At 42.5% G+C, this 20,768-nt stretch overlaps 1 protein-coding gene across 1 annotated transcript in view; it reads right to left on the reverse strand.

The window, feature by feature from the left end:
* The window catches only part of LOC103362201 (synaptotagmin-9), a 53,549-nt gene that overhangs the window by 11,404 nt on the left and 21,377 nt on the right, over nt 1-20,768 (reverse strand). Inside the window, exons 3-4 of the mRNA XM_008288490.1 lie at nt 19,475-19,692; nt 17,403-17,943 (exon numbers count right to left, since the gene is read on the reverse strand). Coding sequence (XP_008286712.1) covers nt 17,403-17,943; nt 19,475-19,692 — 759 coding nt within the window. The remainder of the gene's footprint in view (nt 1-17,402; nt 17,944-19,474; nt 19,693-20,768) is intronic.

Below are 20,768 nucleotides of genomic sequence, written 5' to 3' on the forward strand. Positions count from 1 at the left end.
GACGTGAAGCACGGCGGTGGCAGCATGTAGAGAAATCCTGGAGGACAACCTGATGCAGTCTGCAGGAGAGCTGAGACTTGGAGAAGACTTGTTCTCCATCAATGAGCCGAAGCAAACAGCCAAAGCTCCACAGAGATGGTTTACAGAAACTGCAGCGGTGCAGCTACTAAATATTGACCTGAAGGGAGTGAATACTTGTTTAATCCTTCATTTCACCTTTCATATTTTAATTAACTGACATTACTTTGAAGAAATCTGTTTTCACTTTGACATGAACGAGACTTTCTTTGTAAATTCTTATAAAAAAAAATCCAGATTAAATTTAACTTTGAAAAGCAATAAAAGTGAAATACATGTGAGGGGGTGAATCAGTGTCAAAGCAGGTCAACGTGATCATCTGCAGCGTCTTGATGCCTTCTGTCCAGTGAGTGATAAACACAGAGGATGTCAGTGATTTTGTATTTAGGTTTGGTCAGAAGCAACCAATTAGCTAGAAAGCCTCGTTACAGGTCACATGTTGTAGCGACACCGGAGAATCAGCGCCTCACTGAGACATCAATAATCGCCGCTTTCATGCTGATGAAGATTAACCGGAGTCGCATCATATGGACAGAACACATGCACATTAGGAAGCCGCTGCTCCGAGTCCTCCGCTCCGAATCGCCGAAAATCAAATTGAACAAAATGAACGGATTCATCACGGATGTCAGCATCTGCAAACACACGAGCTGCGACACGTGTTGCTGAATCCACCTTCAGACGCTGACCGTGTGCGGCTTCATGACGTCTCAGAGGTGCAGCGGACACACGGATCCGGGCAAACGGGCAGGTCTGAGCGGAGACGGAGGATCAACAAGCCCTTCAGCCCTCCACGGATAATGTGATCTCCTCCTCCTCCTCGCATCGCACACACTCCAGGATTCAGACTATAGAGTGTCGGTCGCTACTCTTATGAGCACTCACATCAAGCCCGCGGTCAGGATTATGGTCAGTTGTGCTCGGACGATTAAATTAGACCGGTGCTCTGAAGCGGCCCAATAAAGCAGCGAGAGAGTGTGGACAGTCCATCTTCTCCAATTATAAGGCTAACACCTGCCCTCCCTCAGGAGCAGCCGGCCTTCGTCTGCGAGCCTCTCTCGCTGTGTCTTTCATGATCACAGATCCAGTCTAACGCCTCCCATTCTTAATACTCGTCCTCCTGAAACCCTCCGTCGGTCCGTGCAGGCCTCGTTCAGCGTGAGGCGTTTAACACTGTGTTGCAGTCGAACTAATGGCTGCGTTGTTTTCACCATAAATCCAGATGATTCCACTCGTGCACCGTTTGCTCGTGATGGGGAAGGAAAGGAAGCACCTTCCTTCTGGGGTTTTCATTTCAAATCAACAGCAGGGAGGTGTTTTCATATCCTGTAACTTTTTAATGAAGCCATCCAACAACGTGGCCATGACTGGATGTTCATGTTAGCACGCAGAGCTAGTGAGAGAGTTTAGCAGCAACAAGCACCATGACAGAGACTCATGTGAACCTTCATGACCTCCAACCAGAGCTTCTGTGCTCAAAATAAGATGGCATGATTTGCAGCACAAATGATGTGCGTATAAATAAAACTAATACATTAACCTTTCATTTAAAGTTGTTTGACGCAAAAAAGGAACAGAAGAGAAACATGAACAACAACCAAACCAACACAGCACGCTCAATGTTTGGCAGGTTTTGGAAGTTTAGTGAGTTTACGCTGGAGAAATAACTAAATAAAGTCAAAACCCAAACACAATGTGGGTCAATCCATCAGCCAAAACTGAAAAAGTTCCCACCTGACTGCCTCAGAATCAGCTGGTTTTCTTTGTGCAATGATTTCAGTATATGTTTGAGGCCATGTGGTGACCAAAGGAGGCATCACCCAGATGTTTATCTACCAACAGGCACCATGACAAAGACTCATGTGACGCTTCAAGCCCTCCAACCAGAACTTAAGCTGGGAGTAGCATATATAGCAGAGTCACCTTTGCAGCCAATATCATCCATCCATCATCTCTACACCTTAATCCTCACCAGGGTCGTGGGGGGCTGGAGTCTATCCCAGCTGACTCAGGGTGAAGGCAGGTTCACCTGGACAGGTAACCAGTCTATCACAGGGCTACACTTAGAGACAGACAACCAAGCACACTCACATTCACACCTACGGACAATTTACAATCACCAATTAACCTCAGCATGTTTCTGGACTGTGGGAGGAAGCCGGAGAACCCGGAGAGAACCCACGCTGCACGGGGAGAACATGGAGACTCCACGCAGAAAGATCCCGGGTGTCCTCACGAGAACCACCGACCTTCTAGCTGTGATGCTAACGATGCTAACCACTGAGCCACCTTACAGTCGAGCCCAAATCATGTGTCCATGAATTTAAAAAAAAAAAAAAGCTCAAAAAACTGAAACGTAAGTCGTCACTGTCCCAATGCATGCAAACTGTAAAGTACTCACTGATTAACCACCAACACATACCGAGGAGATAAGAGGCACTTTTAAAAGCTGCACTTTTTACATATCAATAAAGATCAATAAAGTTTTCTGTTCTGTACATTCTGTCGGTAAAACCTAAATCACACGAGCTTTATTGACCCTCTTGCACAAATTCCATATTTTTCAGTTTCCTCCTTTCAGCGTTGAGCATAATTCCTCTAAAAGCGACTATTCTTAGACGGCTTTGTGTGTTTTTGACACCAGTGTTCTGACTGCAGAAGCCGTCTCCATGGAAAACTGGTTTCAGGTTTTGTTGGCTCTGCACAGATTCACACACGGTTTTCATGCAACGCGTCCACGTGCGACCGTTACTGTACACACGTTAATAACTCTTTTCAAAGCTGATGGAAGTGAAGGTAGACACTAAAGAAAACAATGCTGTTGACGAGGACTGAGCGTACAAGACGTGAAACGTGTTATTGATTAGCTGTGGCAGCGGTTGAGTCACACCTATACACTGTTGAACAAACTTGTACTTTTTCTCCAATGCCGTTTGAATGGCTCGGTGCCATGAGGACAAAAAGCAAACGCTTTATTCCGCTCACTTAAACACTGGAGATCCTGTTACACGAGAGCCAATCAGCAAATATCAGCCTGGATGAACACGGAGGAAGGAAACAACTCGCCGCCTCGGCCGAGCTTTGGCCGCTCACATAAATACTTCATGGCAGAATCGGGTCTGAAGGCCTGAAGCCTCCTTAATAACTCCGTAAACAGCAGCGAGACGACTACACGTCCCACTGGATGTGCAGAGATTCTCATCAAGACACGCAATTTGTTTCGAAAGAAATGTTCGCCGACTCCGAATTTAATAGTTGATCTCAGAAACTTAAATGTTTTTCATTCATTTAACTTTGCGTCTGTTGCTTTCTGTAGTCTATACGGACATAAGTACTGCGGTAGATGATGGACAAGAGAGTGGCGCAGAGTCAGGAAGCCATTTAAGGTGTTTCTATGAACAATAAAGTCAACACAGGACGATGGATTGATCCTGTTTTGTGTTTTTCTGGAGGCGATTGATGGACGGCTGTGGAGTATGATGATGTTCTTTGTAATCTTGTGCATTCTCAGGTGAATAATTTGCACATTTCTGCACACCGTAAACATTTATTTTACTTTTCATTGCTGTTATAATTCCTTGGATTTGCCACACTTTGGCTTTTGCTTTTTTATTTTAGCCTAAACTGTTTCATCCTCCTTTAAAACCGTCAGGGTTTACTCCTTTACTGTTTACTGTTTACTGCTCCTCCTGTGTGAAAACCTGCTTCTGATGAATAACAACCCAGTTGGAGCAGCGATACGCAGCAGAAGCAATCAGTAAATGTCGCTATAGATAATAAAGGATTCCAAAATCGGCAGCTTTCCCCTGCAGGAACTCACAGCAGGCGAGAGGTGGCGCTACTTAATGAACACGGTGGCGCTTTTATTAGTTTAAAATCTACATATTTTTGACAGAAGTTGATAAAAACCAACACAAAGCGGGAACTTTCTAACACTGGCCAGACACATAGCTCCAAGTAAATGCTAATGCATCCATTGTTATACTTGAATAAGCAACTATGCTAGCAGGTTTTCCATGCTAGCTTGTGTCTGTTGCCCCCTAGTGGCCAAATGACTTAGAAATGGAGAAAACAGTAATCAAAAGGCAGCTTTCCAAGAACTCTGGGTAGCCTTTCTGTTTCCACTGTGGTGTACAATCCGGCAGCTTTGACTGTAAAATTAACACAAACAACCACAAATGCTAACTAATGGACGTAGCGCTAAGTTGTACAAGCACACAGGAAATAGAACAATGGAGTTTGCTGTGTTGGCCCATGTGGTAAATGTATGTCGTCGTATGTTTGGGAGAAGAAGCGTTCTTGTCGTCCTCTGAGTTGAACCAATCAACACTTAGATACGCAGACCAGTTCCTGAAAGGATGATTCCAGCAACTGGAACAAGCTCAAAGGTCTGGGATGCCCTAAAATGGTCCGTCTGGTTCCTGCAGTGGAAAACGACCCAATGACCCAGAATCTGAAAGTCTTCTCAACAGCGTTTTCTCAAATATAGCCTCAGTAGTTTCCACTTAAAGCCCAGTGAGCAAATCATGTGGAACCCTTTGCTTGTTATTGTTCACATCATGCAGGTGACACAATATTTTTTATGAATTATTGACGAATGCATCAAGAAAACTTCTTGGAAAAGCGGCTTTGCAAATGTTTCGAGTCTGGAAATTCATTCAGTGTGTCAAACTTGAACTCAGTTGGTTAATTCAACAGATGTAAAGGATTTGCACTGAGCTTCTGTTTCAGTTGTTAGCAAACCATTTCTCTGCACTGGAACCAGTTTAAACCAGACACGTCCCCATAAGGCACGACAGCTTCTTCCGTTTTCGACTCCCAGGTTCCTCCAAGGCAGCGGTGGATGCTTTGGTATTGGATAGGACAGTAAATCCATCAGAGTTGATCAATTTGCAAGATTCACTCAGAAAAATCAGCTTTGTGGATGTTTTATGAGGAAGAAAATGAGTTGGACCTTTAAGGATTCACACAATGACTTCTGGTGAGGAACGCTAAACGTAGACCGGAATAGAAGACTCCATGGGGCACCTTCAAGTCGCTAAGTCTGACTTTAAGCCGTGTGATTGGCTGTTTCTTGCTGAAAGGCAACTTGGCAATGTGAGAGTTGGCATTTTAGGAAACATGCTCTTTTGCCAAGAGTTAGATGAGGGGATTAATATCCCCGTCATGTCTGTACACTAAATATGAGTTTAGGGCCGCTGGGCTTTATGTTAGCGATTAGCATAAATAGCAGGAGCCGTCTGGGTTACTTTAGGTTTGAAAAATCTTGCTTGTTTGTTTTGTTCTGTGCTTTTGAACTTGAGTGACATGTTACCTGTGTCCTCCTGCTTCCTGTCTTCATGCTAAGCTAATCACCTGTTGGCTAGCAGCCTGCTTCATCACTTGAATGTTAAATGGAAGTTGGACAGTTTTGACTAGTTTTGGACAGATTTTGAGTAATTTTAAACAATTCTTGTACGGATGTAAGGTCATTTTGGACACTCTGGTTTTGACTTTGTTCATCTGTAGAGCCTCTTGTGTGATTTTGTGCTTTGGATGGTTCTCCTGCTGGACTGGGAGTCATCTGGTCAGCCAGTGTACTGGTTCATCCTCAGACATTCATGGAGCATCTATAAACATCATCAACACCTTCTGCCCTCATGCAGCCCCACATCATGATGCTGCCACCTCCGTGCTTCACTGTCAGGACCATGCATCCACTGTGGTGGTCCTGGTCAGGTTCACACCAAACATCTGGACTCCATGTGAGCCCAACACATTGATCTCCATCTGACCAGAGGATGTTCTCCAGCATCCATCAGGCTTCTGTTCATGTTCTTTGGCAAAATTTCATCAGAAGGTTTGTGCCAAACATCAATCAAGTTGTTAGTTCTGGTCCTCTGTCCATAGAGGCTGATGTTCTGAAGTGTCCTTCACACTGTGTGAGCTTCACACTAACTCTGGTCTCCATTGATAAGCCCTGTGCCAAGTCTGAAGCAGCTGCCTTTGTCTGGTGTCCACAGCTCCATAGTGACAGTAGTTGACTGTCCGTGGAGTCATTGTAGGAGGACGACCACTGCAGCCCTGATCAGTGCTGCTGTGGCTCCTTCTGGACCTCCTGGTTCCTGCTTCATCGTTTCTGACTGAGTAGTTGGGGGTTCTAGGTACTTATATCCTTAAGGAGCCATGAACACTGAGTTTCGGTTTCATTTGGGGCTTTGTTGCTCCTGCCCCTCGTTATGTGAGTCAGCAGGGGGCGCACTAACGACCAACTAGTCAGTCAGAGCTGATGAAGCCTCTTGGATGAGAGGTGGAACGTCTTCAAGGAACTCAATCAGGTCCAGTTGATTAGACTACAAGAACATTCATGACCTGGAGGACTGAGAATCTTCACAGACATCTTACTTGTGAATTTAGAAATAATGCGACTGTTGATTAGTAATAAAAATAAAAGAAGGATGTGGAGTAACAGCAAATTAGATGAAGATGAACAAACAGTCAAGAACAAACTGAAGCGGTGCATGATTCTGCACATTTTCTCCACGTGTGCATACGGTCCATGTGTGTTCGCCCAGTAATGTCCCTCCACCGGCTCGATTGGCCGTAAGTGTTTGGAGAATCATATTTCTCACTTAGTCAATACGGACAAACGGAAGGACAAGTGCTGGTTACACGGTGCCATTTATCATTGTTGGGAAATGGGAAGCTGCTTTAATGAATTAGCGACGCGCACACACAGACACAGCGCGAGTGCACACGCTGACCCCATTCATCAAGGTCCTAATTACAGGACAACCAGGCTGCAGTCAATACTATCGACTGGCCCTGCAGGTTACGCTGCCGTCTCCGAGCTCTTCATCGTCTTCGTCGCCCCAAAAAAAATCTTCTGCTGAAAGCAGCGACAAGACGGATATCGAATCCTCTGACGTGAGCCCAGCAGACGAGCCTCGAAATTCCAAAATCGTTAAACACGCTCATGTGCAGCCGGTCACCAGAGAAGGAAGCGATGGAACTACCAATCGGCAAGGATTCAATATGCAAGAACAATACCGCTAAATGATTCATTACCGCACACTGAGGCGGGGCTGATTAGTGAGTCTCCAGGGTTTCCTCTAATTAAATTTTACTATTTCATGTCACAACCAGCGTTTTACCTCGATATCCGTGTAGCTCAATTACTACAACATAAATCAAGACTCTCTTATAATGAAGACACGGAAAAAAAATCTTGTTTCAAATACACCTTAGCTGCTAAATTAGCAGCAAAGTGAGCGTGACGTAGCTTCACGGACCACTAAATCAAAACAGGACAATGCTATCTTTACGCTGTTTGTTTAATCTCCTTGGCTGACATCATTAAGCTACCAAAGAAACAAGCTAACGAGCTGTCAGCTGACACGAATGAACCACAACCTCACACAGTTTGGTCGGAGGACACGCGATAGTCGTAGCATCAGCTCCGGGTTCTGCAGATCACTCCCCACTTCATGTTCTGTATTCCCCGAAAGGCTCCATCTGGGCCGGTTGGTATTAATCAAAGGGGCAAAATCGTGGCTCACATTTCGCCAAAGTTGAACCCAGCACAGCAGAGCTGAACGGACTTTGTTTACATCCACGTGGGAGACGATGACCACAGTAGTTCCACTAAAATGAATCACGTTTGAAAACTTCCTAGTCTAAATTTTATCTAAGTTTACATAAAAGTGAACTTTGGGCCCGTTCTTATTTTCTTAAAGTCTCTGAATGGTCCAGATTATATCAGACTGGTTTAAACTAACTCTACTTTTATTAGCCGAATTTTAAATTTCTTTTTTTTATTTTATTGTACAGTATATTTTCAAACTACTTCTACTCACTAAAGCACTTTGGATAACCTCTGTTTTTATTAAGGCGCCATATAAATAAAACTATTACCATTGATAAGGCAGAAGATGGAGTTAAACTATCTGGAAATGTAGATTAGCTGCAGTGCCTGGTTTCGCCACCAGGTGGAGTCTTAAACTGTTTATTGAGCTACAGGTGTGTTTGCTGCACCTCCCTGCTGTCCAACTGCTCCAAGCCGTGTTGATGAACGCTTCTGCCTCACGTTGTAAAAAGGTGTAATAAGGCAGCTAGCTAGCTACCTGAGGCTCATGCTAACGCTAACGATACATGTCCAGAGATCCGTCATTTCTAGCTTCCCATTCATCGTCTATGCAAGAAGCTGTGCGATGCGTTCTAGTGGCCTCGCGATGCAGTTCGAGAGGTTTGGGCTGCTTTACACCTCTAGAACCTCTGGAAGTACTTTCAAACTAACCGTTGTTGATCCAAAATGAAGACAGATTCAGCAGCTGCGTGACTCTAACTGTTTCTGAAATGCAGCCGAAAGTTTCCTAACAAGCCGCCACATTGGTCCGGTTTGAAATCCAGGAGGTGGACCGTGTTCAGGTGCAGCGAACAGTCTCCTGTTGACCAGCACATGACCAACATCTGTCATGACCCCGTTCATTGCGATACGACTCCTTCAGTCCAAAAACTAGCTGAAAAAAAATAAGCTAGCTAACGTTCAGGATTAGCAGGAACTTGATCACGACTTACTGCTGGAAAGAAACGCAAAAAAATGAGATTGTTTTTGTTTTGATGGATGAATCGCACGTTGTGTTGGATTTAGTTCTGGTTTTGTACTTTCTATGAATCCTGTGAGGTTTTTTGTGTTTTTATTCTGCACCTTTGTTCGCACTTGTGTAGCGTCTTGGTGACTGGTTTTCGTTATGTTTGTGTAATGGTTCATTTACTAGCATGACGACGGATGTCCATTGGACTACATTTCATTCATCATTCGTTGAAGGAACCTGGTTAAATCGTGTGCAGCAGTTTGAGTCCAACAACAAACTTTGGTTCCGTCTTCTGTGAGTTTACAGAAATCCTGCTGCCGGTGACTCTTAATGACTTTTCCATGACTGTGGGACACGACGGCGGCGACGGGGAGCCGCAGAATCCCACTGACATAAAATCATAATCAGCCCTTCCGAGCCAGCTGAGATGGTTTCCAGAGGAGGATTTTAATTACTTTTCCAGTAATTAATGGCGTGTGTGGATTAACGGGGAGGTGTTGCAGCTTCCTGCTCGTTTCAACCGAAAACACTAATCAACAGTCACAAGTTCAGAGCTCAGTGAGTGACCTCGTTATCACGCGTGAAGCTCGTTTATTTCTCTATAAGCGCTCAGATTCCTACGTGGCAGCTCTGACGGATGGATGGAGGCTGGCCGTGATTAATGCACGCCGACCGGAGACTGGACCGGCTCAGGGTCCCTCCCAGGGGTCCCGGTGGAGCTGACCCAGTTCTGCCGGGGACACCGACGGAGACGGAGGAGGAACTTCAGGTTTCTTCAGGCCTGAGGCGTGCAAACAGAACCAGATCCCTGCTGTGCAGACGCATGTAAATATGTGTTTGTGTAACAGCAGACCTCCAGGGAGGCGGTTCCTGAAGCGTGGTTACACGTTTTAAACATAACCTACAGTTATTTTACAGACTGTTGGTGTTTTGGTAAATTACAGATAATGTTCTAGTGTTCATTCACATTTTCACCCGAAGAAAACAAAAACTGTAAATTATGTAACATATTTTTTCTTTTTTTTGAAAATACTAATTTGTTCTTTAACAATTTATGATTATAAAATTATGTTTGTTTTTTGTATTTAACTCTATTTAAATCAGCATAACATGTCAATATATTACAAATATTTGCTGTTTTATAAAATAATTTTTATCCATATTGACGACTAAAAATGGAAAATAATTGTTAAAAGTAATATTTTACAGATTTTCTGTTTTGTGAAATTATAAATAATGTATAATATAATAATAATAATAGTCGTATTATTTTATAAAATGGGCAAAAACTGTAAATAATGTCCACCTAAAAGAAATCTGTAATTTTATTTTTATTTTTTTTTACACTGAATGACTTTAAAATTACCATTTTTTTGTATTTAAATGTGCTTTAAAAATAAATAAATAAATAAATTAGAATTTAGAATTGAAAAATGGTAAATATTTTTGTGCAGATTATAACCAGTAAAATAGTTTACATGTTAACAAAAACAGGCAAAATATTAAATGTAAAATGACAGAAAAAAAATATTTTCACAAACAAAACTGTAAATAATGTTTGTAAAAATCTGTAATTTTACAAATAGTACTTTATTCTTTTAAAATGTATTCATGTAAATGTATGTATTACTTTTTTTTCTAAATCACAGATATTTGGTGTTTTTGAAACCTTTCTAACAACATTTTAAACGGTTGTTTTACAGATTGTTTTGTTTTGTTTTGCTAAATTAAAGCTAATATTCAGTAAAATCACAGTAAAAAATAAAAACTAATTTACAGTTTGTAAAAACTTGTCGAAAAAAAATACTGTACATATTGTTTTCATTAAAAAAATAGATATTTTTACATGTAATTTTTTTTGTTTTTTGCAATTTCCTGTATTTAAATCAGCTAAAAAAAAAAGATATTTACTAAATATATTTTAGTGTTTGGAAAATAACAGTATTCCATTAAAAAAAATTACCGTTATTTTTTATTTATTTTTCTATATTCACTGTAAACATGTAGGTCTCTTTTATGAATGGTGGGTTAAGAGTTTTCAGATCCCAGTGAAATAGATAAAGGCTACTTGCTCATAACAAGAAAAACAAGTTTCTAACAAATACATATTTCTCCTAAACTACTGAATGTTCTCGCTTTAAGACAAACCTCAAACTTTCATCCCTTCACGTTGTTGTCGGCAGTAAACGGATGATAGATTCAGATTATATTTAGAACGTGGAGGCCTCCGACGCCGGCTGCAGCCTCCGAGGACGATCTAACCCACTTCTGCTGACCCTCTTTAGCTCGAGTCGCTCCCCGTCTTTATGAACAGTTCTGTGTGTCATTGAGCCACACAAACGGGTCGGCGCCGGCTTGGTTCTGACCCAGCTAACGGAGGGTTTTCTTGCTTTGAACTTAATTACATGATGAGCAGCAACCAAACGCCAGAGCAGCTTCCTGACTGCATGTCTGGTGGCTCAGATTTCAGGGAAATCCCATCAAAACGCTAAATCTTTGCACATATATGATAATATAAGCACAAATATAAGTTTTTATAACTATCTAGGTTTATAATTATTTACTATTATATCACTTTATATGGATTATAGTTCAGAAAAGTAGCATTTTATATCATTTTTGTAGAGTTTAATCCCTAAAACGTCTCATATTTCAGGTAAACAAACACCTTAAATAACAGATTTTGTAACAGCAGTCATAATCCTTTTTCCTGGAAGCTGCTCTGGTGCAGCGACTCTTCTCTGTGGATGTGCTGTATTTATAAAAATATATTATTTTATATTGTTTTTGATGCATTAATCTTACTTATTAGCTAAATTAGTTTTTGTAATTTGTTTTATTGTGAAGCCCTGTGTCTATAAACGACACCATGCAAATATTATCATTACTGCTATTTTAAAAATCAAACATATTATTAGTATTTATCACATAATAATAGTAATTACACTAGAAAGTTGGAACCTGCTGTTGAACTTTTTTCTTTACTGTGACACATTTCCCTGTTAAATTACCTTTTTTTTTTTGTAGTTTTTCTATTTTAATTTACTTAACTTGTAAAAGATGACAGAACTCTGCAGTAGAATATGAAGTTTCCTGGTTAATACTGTAACCAGACTTTCTAATTATATTTTTTAATGTAGTGTCACTGCTGCGATGGCAAACTCATACCAGAAATATTCCCACAAATGTTGACCGACATGTAAACATCTGAACAATAAAGGATTAAGAATTAAAGCAGGTTTTATGGAACAATGTGATTCATTAAATATGTTTAATTTACAGTTTTAGAACAAACGGAGCACCACGGTTCAAATCCATCTGTTTCTACATTCGTTTCTTGCAGCGTTTCTGTTCAGAGTTTGCATGTTCGTCCTCCCACGCCTCACAGACGTGCACGGGAGGTCGATCTGTGGATCTGAGCTGCTCGTAGGTTGGAATCTGGATGGACGTTCGTATTGTGAAGCTTTTCTGCGTTACAGCTAATGTGCACCAGATGTTTAATATTAATGGATGCAGCTGTTTCAGTAGAAGCGGTAGAGCGACGCTTTGCTGCATAAACAGCGAGCGTCCGGTTTGATTTTCAGGCTGCAGGAAGAAAAACACAAACGTGATGCAACCAGTTCATGTGTTTTACATCCGCATGTCCAGAATACCAGACGTAGAGTCCACACAGATAAAGGCTGCTCAGGGTGAATGTGGAGAGACTGTAAGTTAAATGTTTAGCTGCAGGACTTACGGGGTACTTTGATTTGTACATATTTTCCATTGATGGACTAAAATCTCCAGAAATCCTGCGCTACGTGATGGGTTAGGGTTAGCCCTACCCTAACCCATGAGGCTCCAGTTACCATCTGTTAGATCCAGTATAAAAAAAAGCAAAGTCCGAGCCTTTGAGGAACATCTCCAGGAGCCCTGAGGGTTTTTCTAATGAGACGCACGATGACCGTCAAAGGCCACATGGACGTCCATTAGCCGCTTTTAAAGTCTGGAAACCAGTTTGATTTTATTATATCGCAATCTTAGTCATATAGTTTTACTTCTTTGTTCTACTAATGTCTGAGGGAAACGCTAATATCCTCAACATCCTCGTCTTTTCATTGAGCGTTTGCACTTAGCGCTCATTAGCATGCTACACCGTTAGCCTTGTGGATTCTCAACGCCAACAATACCGTCCATGTTCCCAAACTCATGGCTGATATTCCACTTAAACTCCAAACATTTGGTCTCAGGTCATAACGACAAACTCACAAGTTCCTCCTGAAGGCGGCAAATGACAAATGTTTAGCTGCAGCGTGATGTAGCGCTAAGTCCTCCTGAAGCTAACGGTTAGGTCGCTGCTTCTGCATGTAGTTGGAACTGAAGTCGTCGCTGCAGGACTTCAGAGGAGCTTTGATTTGTAGATGTTTCCCAGCCCAACTGCACTTTCTATAAAAGAAAATTCTAAATTCTCCAGAAATCTTGTGCTGTGTCAACGTGTGCTGTACGGTAATGTGACCGTCTGAACAGCAGAAGATGCTGTTTGTCTTTAATTTATTGCAATTTTAGACACGTAAAGCTTTTGTAATTCTATGTCATCTGATAAAAAATATTCCCAACATCCTCATCTTTCTATTAAGCCTTTGCATTTACTGCTCATTAGCATGCTACACGGTTAGCCTCGTGGATTCTAGACGTCAACAATACCGTCCATGTGCTCAAACTAGTGGACATACCGCTTAAACGCCGACTAGGGTTCCAGTTTGAAGGTAGCAAATAACAAATGCTAATATTTTGCAGGTGTAATATGCTAGCATGATCCCCGTGATGGTTTAGCATGTTAGCATGCTAACATTCGCTAACAAGTACAACTGGAGCTCATGGTGATGTCATTACTTTGACCAAATGGTGGATCCAAAGGAAATACGAGGGTCATAGGTCAGGAAACCAAAGCTGCATGTGTTTGTGCGTCAGATGGGTTCTGGTGGTTCTAAGGCAACAGTCAGGCTCTACGAATGTGGCGCTGCAGCAACAGGCTGAGTTTTGTTCACAAGGACGAACGTCAGCGTTTCACTTCGTCCGTCTGAGCGACACAACAGAAGAATTAGCAGTCACGCTTCTGTAACCGTTTGCAGACGTTTCACTGAACGTTGCGTCGACGCTCTTCATCCAGTCGTCTCTCCGACTCCGGCTTCTCTTCTTCCAAACAGCCTTTTTACGCTCACAAGTATGTTTGTGTTGAAGGAAGCAAACCCGAAGGAACGAGCCGAGGACGGAGAACAAACGCCGAAGAAGCAGCAAAGTGTCAAATCTATTAGATTACCTGCACGACAACACAGACAAACACGATGTCAGAGAAAGTCAAGCTTCAGGACGACAACAAAGGAAAAAGCCCATTAAGAGCTCTGAGCCACTGATGAACCGCTCTGGAGACGTGGATGAATATGAATTCAGAGATTTAAATGAGTCTTCATCAGCTGATTGATGAATGTGTTCAGTTCCACCAGTTCACTGCCGTTACTCGCACATCTCCAGAGACCGTCATCGGATTCTGAGCAGAGCGAAACGTTTCTGGGAACATCTGCAACACCTGGGTCCTCAAATAGCACCGACATGAGCCGCTTCATCAGTTATAATGAGAAAAGAGTCTCAGCGTTTCACCTAAAGGTCTCACATTGAGGCCTGTTCAACAAAACTTTGGTCTTTTTGACACATTTTGATTGATTTTGGCTGAGTTTTGAAGCCTTTTAGCTTCATTTTGAGTCATTTTGAATTTGTTTTGAGGAATTCTTGTGCAGATCTTCTGTCGTCTTCGACATCAACAGCAGAACATTCAGAAAACTTTGCTCGTGGTTCAGACATTTTACAGGTTTTGAGTTAATTTAGACACATTTTGGGTCATTTTGGATGAGTTTCAAAGCATTTTAGCTTAATTTTGAGTAATTTTAAACACATTTTGATTGATTTTGAACGCGTTTTGAGTCAATTTAGACACATTTTGAGTCATATTTGACAAATAAATGAAAGTCTCACATGTCCCTGGAACGCATCTTTCAGTTTTTTTGGCTCAAAATGCCAAAAATATGGTTGATTTCTCCGTGACTGTTTAACTAATTGTGTTCCAGCCAGGTTGTTTGTGAGGCCCCGCCCCCTTCAGGAAGAAGACTGACCTGTATTTAAACATGTGTGAATTCTCAGCACCATCATTGTTTCTGCCTCCTGTGTTTGGTGACTGTGTTATAAAATCGGTATTTCAGCAGCTTGGAAAAGTGCCGCTGGTTAACATGAACGAGTTTCAGTCGCTGTTTCATCCTCGTTCTGCTGCCTGACTACAGAAACAGTCACATCTGTAAATGACAACAGCTTTATTTACACTCATATCGGCTCAAATGAAGTCTTTTTGCTAAAACGTTCCTGTAACTCACTCAGGCCTCACATCTGCAGTGATTTCTGTTCTGATGTTTCAGACTTCACCTTAAAAAACACGGATTCTTTATGTGAAACTGCCTGAATATGCAGAATAGTTTAACCCCACGACGGTCTGATGTGTGATCGTGATTACTGTAATCTGTGATCTGACAATCTGCTCACAGACGAGAAGAAAGGAAGTTCCTATTTCAAGCTGAGCGATCTTCAGTCACAGTCAGATCGGGAGGAATTCCCTGGCAGGAGCATCGAGCTTCCTCTCCGACTTTCTCAGCGCACCGACGCTGTGGATTTATCCGAGTGAATAATGTAATATAGACGGTGTCGCTGTATCTCTGTCAAAGCGAGCCCAGTCTGATGTCGGTGCAGATCTGGGTCACTACCCCCAAGTGTTTCCTCCTGCTTTCATTAAACATTAACCGTGTCTAAGTATATTTCTGTGTCTCTGCCTCTCAAAACCACAGACGAGCTCCACACGGGGAGGAAATTAGATGCGAGTCCGTTGATATGTTTTCTTCCCTCTGCTGTTGTAACAGCATCTTACAGTAGTTTTGGCTCTTTCTGATTGTTTGAGCAGATTCTGTCCAGACGGGAGGAAAAGGGCCGATAGAGCGACTGCAGGTCTGCAAATCTACCCGGCTGAAAACCAAGACTGCAACCAGCAACTTATCTGCTGGTTCTCGATGAATCGGTGAGTTGTTTGGTCTATAAGATGTCAAAGAATCAGCGAACAATGTCGGTGTTTCCCAAAGACCACAAATGTCTTGTTTTGTCCAGAATCCAAAGATCCTCATCGTACTGTCACCAAGGAGTGAAAAAATAGAAAACATGTCGTCAGATTTTGTTCAGAGTTGACTGATTTGCAGTTTGGGAACCAAAACTAAACTCTGCAAAATATTTGTGGCTGAATTTCGACGGTTCCATATGCAACATTTTCTATTTTCACCCTCAAAAAAAACCTGGAACGCAATTTTAATTTTCTGGTTCTCCAGAAATAAAACTCCCACAGTGGTGAGGAAACAAACACAATTCTTTCCAGCAGATCAAAATGATCAAATGGCTCCAGCAGAGGCCATTTTTTTATTACAGCCACTTGAAAATGGAAGAATAAGTGTTAAGGAGTGTTGTGTTGTGTCCTCAGAAGTGTATTTATATGGATGGATCCATATTTCCTCCTAAGAATACAGACATTGGTTGACTTTCTTTATTAACAATTACTTGAATCTTGTGAGAAAATCTTTGAAACTTGTCCAAAATCTATTGAACTTTGTCTAAAATGGCTCAGAATTGTGCAAAAATGACAATAATGAATAATTATTGGACCCTAAAAGCTGCAACGTTTTCAAACCAGGCTGGTGTTGATATTCAGAAAGTTCCTGTCAGTGTCTATCTATGGATGGATCCATGGTTCTACTAGAATCCAGTCTTTGGTCACATTTCACCACCTGTTGAGGCTCTAACATCAGTAGAATTGGATTTGTGTCCAAAATTATTTTTTTTAAAAATACACAAAAATGTCCTGAATTTTCCAAAAATTGACAGTAAATTATCAAAAATTAGTCCAAAACTGTCATAGAATCGTCCTAAACAACCTAAAATTGGCCCAAAATTATTATATTTTGTCCAAAATGTACTCAAAATGGTACAGAATGACTCAGAATTCTCAAAAAAATAACACAAAAGTCCTAAATTGGTCAAAAAAATTACCTTAATGGTCCAAAAATTGACATTAAATTATCCAAAACGTGTCCAAAACTAACAACAATGTGTCCTGAACTACTTCAAATTGTTTAAAGTTACTAAAAATTTAGTCCAAAATTACTTAAATTGTCCAAATTAACAATAAAAATGAAAAGAAAATTGGAAAATGTTCAACTGAGGCTGGTATCGATCCACAGAGAGTTCCTGTCAGTGTCTGTCTATGGATGGATCCATGCTGCTACCAACAATACAGTCTCTGGTCACATTTCACCACCTGTTGAGGTTCTAACATCAGTAGAACCTGATGTGGTGAAGTTGGACCAGACCAGGTTCCAGGTTTTAGATGTTCAGACTAAATGTAGATGTGGATCATTGGTAGGAACCAGAACCTGGAGGTTCTAGATGTTGGTTCTAGATGTTCAGAGTTACAAGATGCTTCATGTTGATTCGTGCTGTAATTTAACATCATAAAAAGCTTATTTGACCTCATGCTGAATGTTCCCATGCAGATACTGAAAACTTGCCTGAGTTCTGGTTCCAGTATCTCACTAGTACCAACATCCTGACAGTAAAGAAAGACGTTCTATACTGAGAAATGCATGAAGACAGACAGTGATAGAATTTAGAGAAATGGACGAAAGCGCTCACCGAGGTTACATACTGAATGTCCCGGCACAGTTTTGTCTCCCGGGGAAAGTCGGCCAGATCCAGGAAGTTGTCCACCACCACCTGGCCAATCAAGTCGTGCCGAGAGAACCTGTCGAAGTCGTAGACGCTGAAGTGCAGCTTCCGATTGGACAGCTCGGCGTACGCCACGGGAAACAGAAACACCTCATCGAACACGGGGTTGAGAGTCTTTCGGTGCACCTTGGTCTGGTGCTTGGTTTTGCGGTCGGGCAGCAGGTAGATCTTGACGTAAGGATCGGAGGTCCCTGAGAAGTCCTTGGCGGGAAGGTCCTGGGCCTTGTGGATCTTCACGATCAGCTGCTCCAGGTCAAAGTCAAACTTGAGGATGAAGTGGAGACGCCCACAGCTGTCGCTCCGGCGGCCATCTTCCGCGTCCACCGACCGCTGCTTGTAGAGCTCCGGTTTGATCCGGCCCAAACCAGACAGAGAGTCCTGGCGCTGGAACTGAGCCGGGTTGAAGTCCGGATTGGACAAGTTCATCTGTCGGCGGATGGAGTTGTGCCTGTAACAAAGGGGTGTACTTCATATTACATCATCAAATGTTTACTGTTTGCCAACACTGAACCCAATCTGATACCACTTTCCAAGATAAAATACACCTGAGGTGCAATAAAGTTGTCAGAATCAGTTAAGAGTATCTGCTTGATAACTGGACATCTCTGCAATGCATGAAGAAAGAAAATGCACTTCTACCTCCAAGCCTAATGTTTGATAGGTGTTCATGAACCATATCGTAAAGCTCCAGTAGAACACTTTCTGAAGTGTAGAGTTAGGATGTACTGAGGCTCCAACAGATGGAGAAAACCTGTACGTCAGTAAATGTGTCATAGACCAGCTGTAGTACCTGGTTGTTCCACCAGGTGGACCCTCTTACTGTTCAATGAGACGGAGTTACAGGTGTGTTTGCTGATCGACTCTAAGGGTCTATAAAACAAGTGCACCTCCTTGTAGTAGCGTTGATAAACTCTGCACCATCAAGTTGTAAAAAGATGTCAAGATGACCTGCTGTCCAGTTTGGCTAGCTACCTGACAATCATGCTATCAATGCTAAGCTAGGAGTTTCACAGCTGAGTGTCTGTGAGAGAAGGTTGCAGGGTGGATCCCCAAGCTCCAAAACAAAGTGAAAACCTGTATTCTCTACATGATGTCAGTAGATGTACCATAGAGCAGCTGTAGTACCTGGTTGTTCCACCAGGTGGAGCCTCTCACTGTTTAATCAGATGGAGTTACAGGTGTGTTTGTGACCACCTGTAAGGGTCCATTGAACAATCGCCCTTCCTATGTTCATGTTCATGAACTCTGCAGCATTAAATTGCTGTCCAATTTAGCTAGCTACCTCATGCTAACAATGCTAAGCTAGGCGTTTCAAACGCTAGCACAGCTGAATGTCTGTTAACAGTGAATGTGGAGGGTGTTCAGTGACTCCACAAGCTCGAAAAGAAAACCTGTATTCTCTACATACAGCTCAGAAAATGTATCATAGATCAGCTGTAGTACCTGGTTGTTCCACCAGGTGGAGCCTCTCACTGTTTAGAGACCAGAGGAGGCGTCACTCAGAAGACAGTTCATGTTGGCAGCAGAGAGCATTGTGGGAGTTTAGCAGCAACGGGAACATGACAGAGACTCTGAGGAGGTTCAGGACCTCCGAAGTTCATGCGCTTAAACGGCAAAATTAGCACACGTCAGATGTCCGCTATGTTTAATGTGTGTTTATTACTGCTTGAGAAAATTATCCAAAACTTGCATTCCTAAATTCTTCCACAAGTTGTGCCCATCTTTAGGACACCGGTGTGACAGCAGATGTAAACAAAGGATCAGTCAGTTAAAGAAAGGCCTTGATCAGCCTCAGTCCTGACTCAGAATCAGACCAGGACATTGTTCATTTAGATTATTTACATTCCTAAAACTTCTGTATTCGTGTAAAGCAGCTGCAGAGGCGACTGCGCTCCCTCACACCTGATGTTCACCGTCAACTCCCTGATGAGATATCTCCAAACCAGGAGCTTTCGGTGAGCTTCAGGGTGTGCACTGACCGTACAGAGGAGGTAGGCTCAGTGATCTGCCTCTGGACCCGGTCCCTGGCCAGGGTGTGGACCTGGTTCTTCTCCACCTTGGTCTGGGTCTCCAGGGGGATGTCAGGCGACGTGTGGCTGATCTTCAGGGCCGATTCTGGGACAGCGACGGCCGACGGCGGCCCCGAAGGCTCCTTCACGCAGCCGTCCTCGCTGTACTCCCGTTCCTCCCCGTCCACCTGCACGGGACACATCAGTTTACTGTCAGCACCATAAAAACATGAACCTCAGATGGTACTTTCACACTAAAACCACCTGTTAGCAGTTTGGTTGACGCTACACTCCAGAACTACTTTGTTAAGTTTAGGAAATTATCATCGGTTTAGTAACATGTTTTAAGCTTCTTCTCGACTCTGCAGAACTGGATGAAAAGCTGCAAGAAGCTGAGACATGCAGCTGGAAACAGAAAGCATCTTTTCTACCAGGAACTAAATGAAAACATACCCGTCGTGTTTGTGCATTGAAACTAGAGGCAGTTAGCTTAGCTTAGCATGAGGCTACAGGCAGTGAGAAGCAGCTAATCCACGGCGTCACGTCCTCACTTCATCGCTGTGGGTTCACCAGACAGCCGGCAGAGAACATTTCTAAAAATGTCAGACTGTTCCTTCAGTTGTAATAGACTTAGCGGCCAACGTGGTTGTCTGGTGGCGAGTTTTAATAACACAGCCGCCCCTAAGTTTGTGTCTAATTATGTAAAGCATACTGAATCGCCTCCGCATGCGAGATGTGCTGCATAAATACATTTGCTTTGCCTTGAGCGGCGACTCGACTGGAAACGGAACAGAAGAGCGACTCGCACGTCTCCCGAATCCACAGAACGCGTTGATGCTCAGCAGGATTTGGAAATGAAACGTGTCCTCACTGGAAAAGTGACGGAATAAACTGGAAAACCCAAACAGTGCAGCAATCATTCTGGATCGAATCAACCAAGTCTGAAAAATGTTCCCACTAAAGCTCCCCAGAATCAGCTGATCTTTTAGTAGAGGTCCAGGTCCTTTAGGTCCACAGAGGAGGGTCCAGATTGATCACCTTAATGGACTTTTTCCATCATTTCTGAGCCTCAGAACTTCATCAGTCCAGCAGATAGACACATGACATTTAGGAGGAAGAACACATCTGGGTTCTGCTAGAACCTGACACCAGATCAGTTCTACATCCATCCAGGTGTCTCAGTCTGAACACTGGATATTTTGATGAATTTGAGTAATTTTGGATTTCTTTCATGTGATTTCAAACTATTTTGGGGATAATATTG

This window comes from Stegastes partitus, unplaced genomic scaffold, assembly GCF_000690725.1.
Source record: "Stegastes partitus isolate 25-593 unplaced genomic scaffold, Stegastes_partitus-1.0.2 Scaffold562, whole genome shotgun sequence".
NCBI lineage: Eukaryota > Metazoa > Chordata > Actinopteri > Pomacentridae > Stegastes > Stegastes partitus.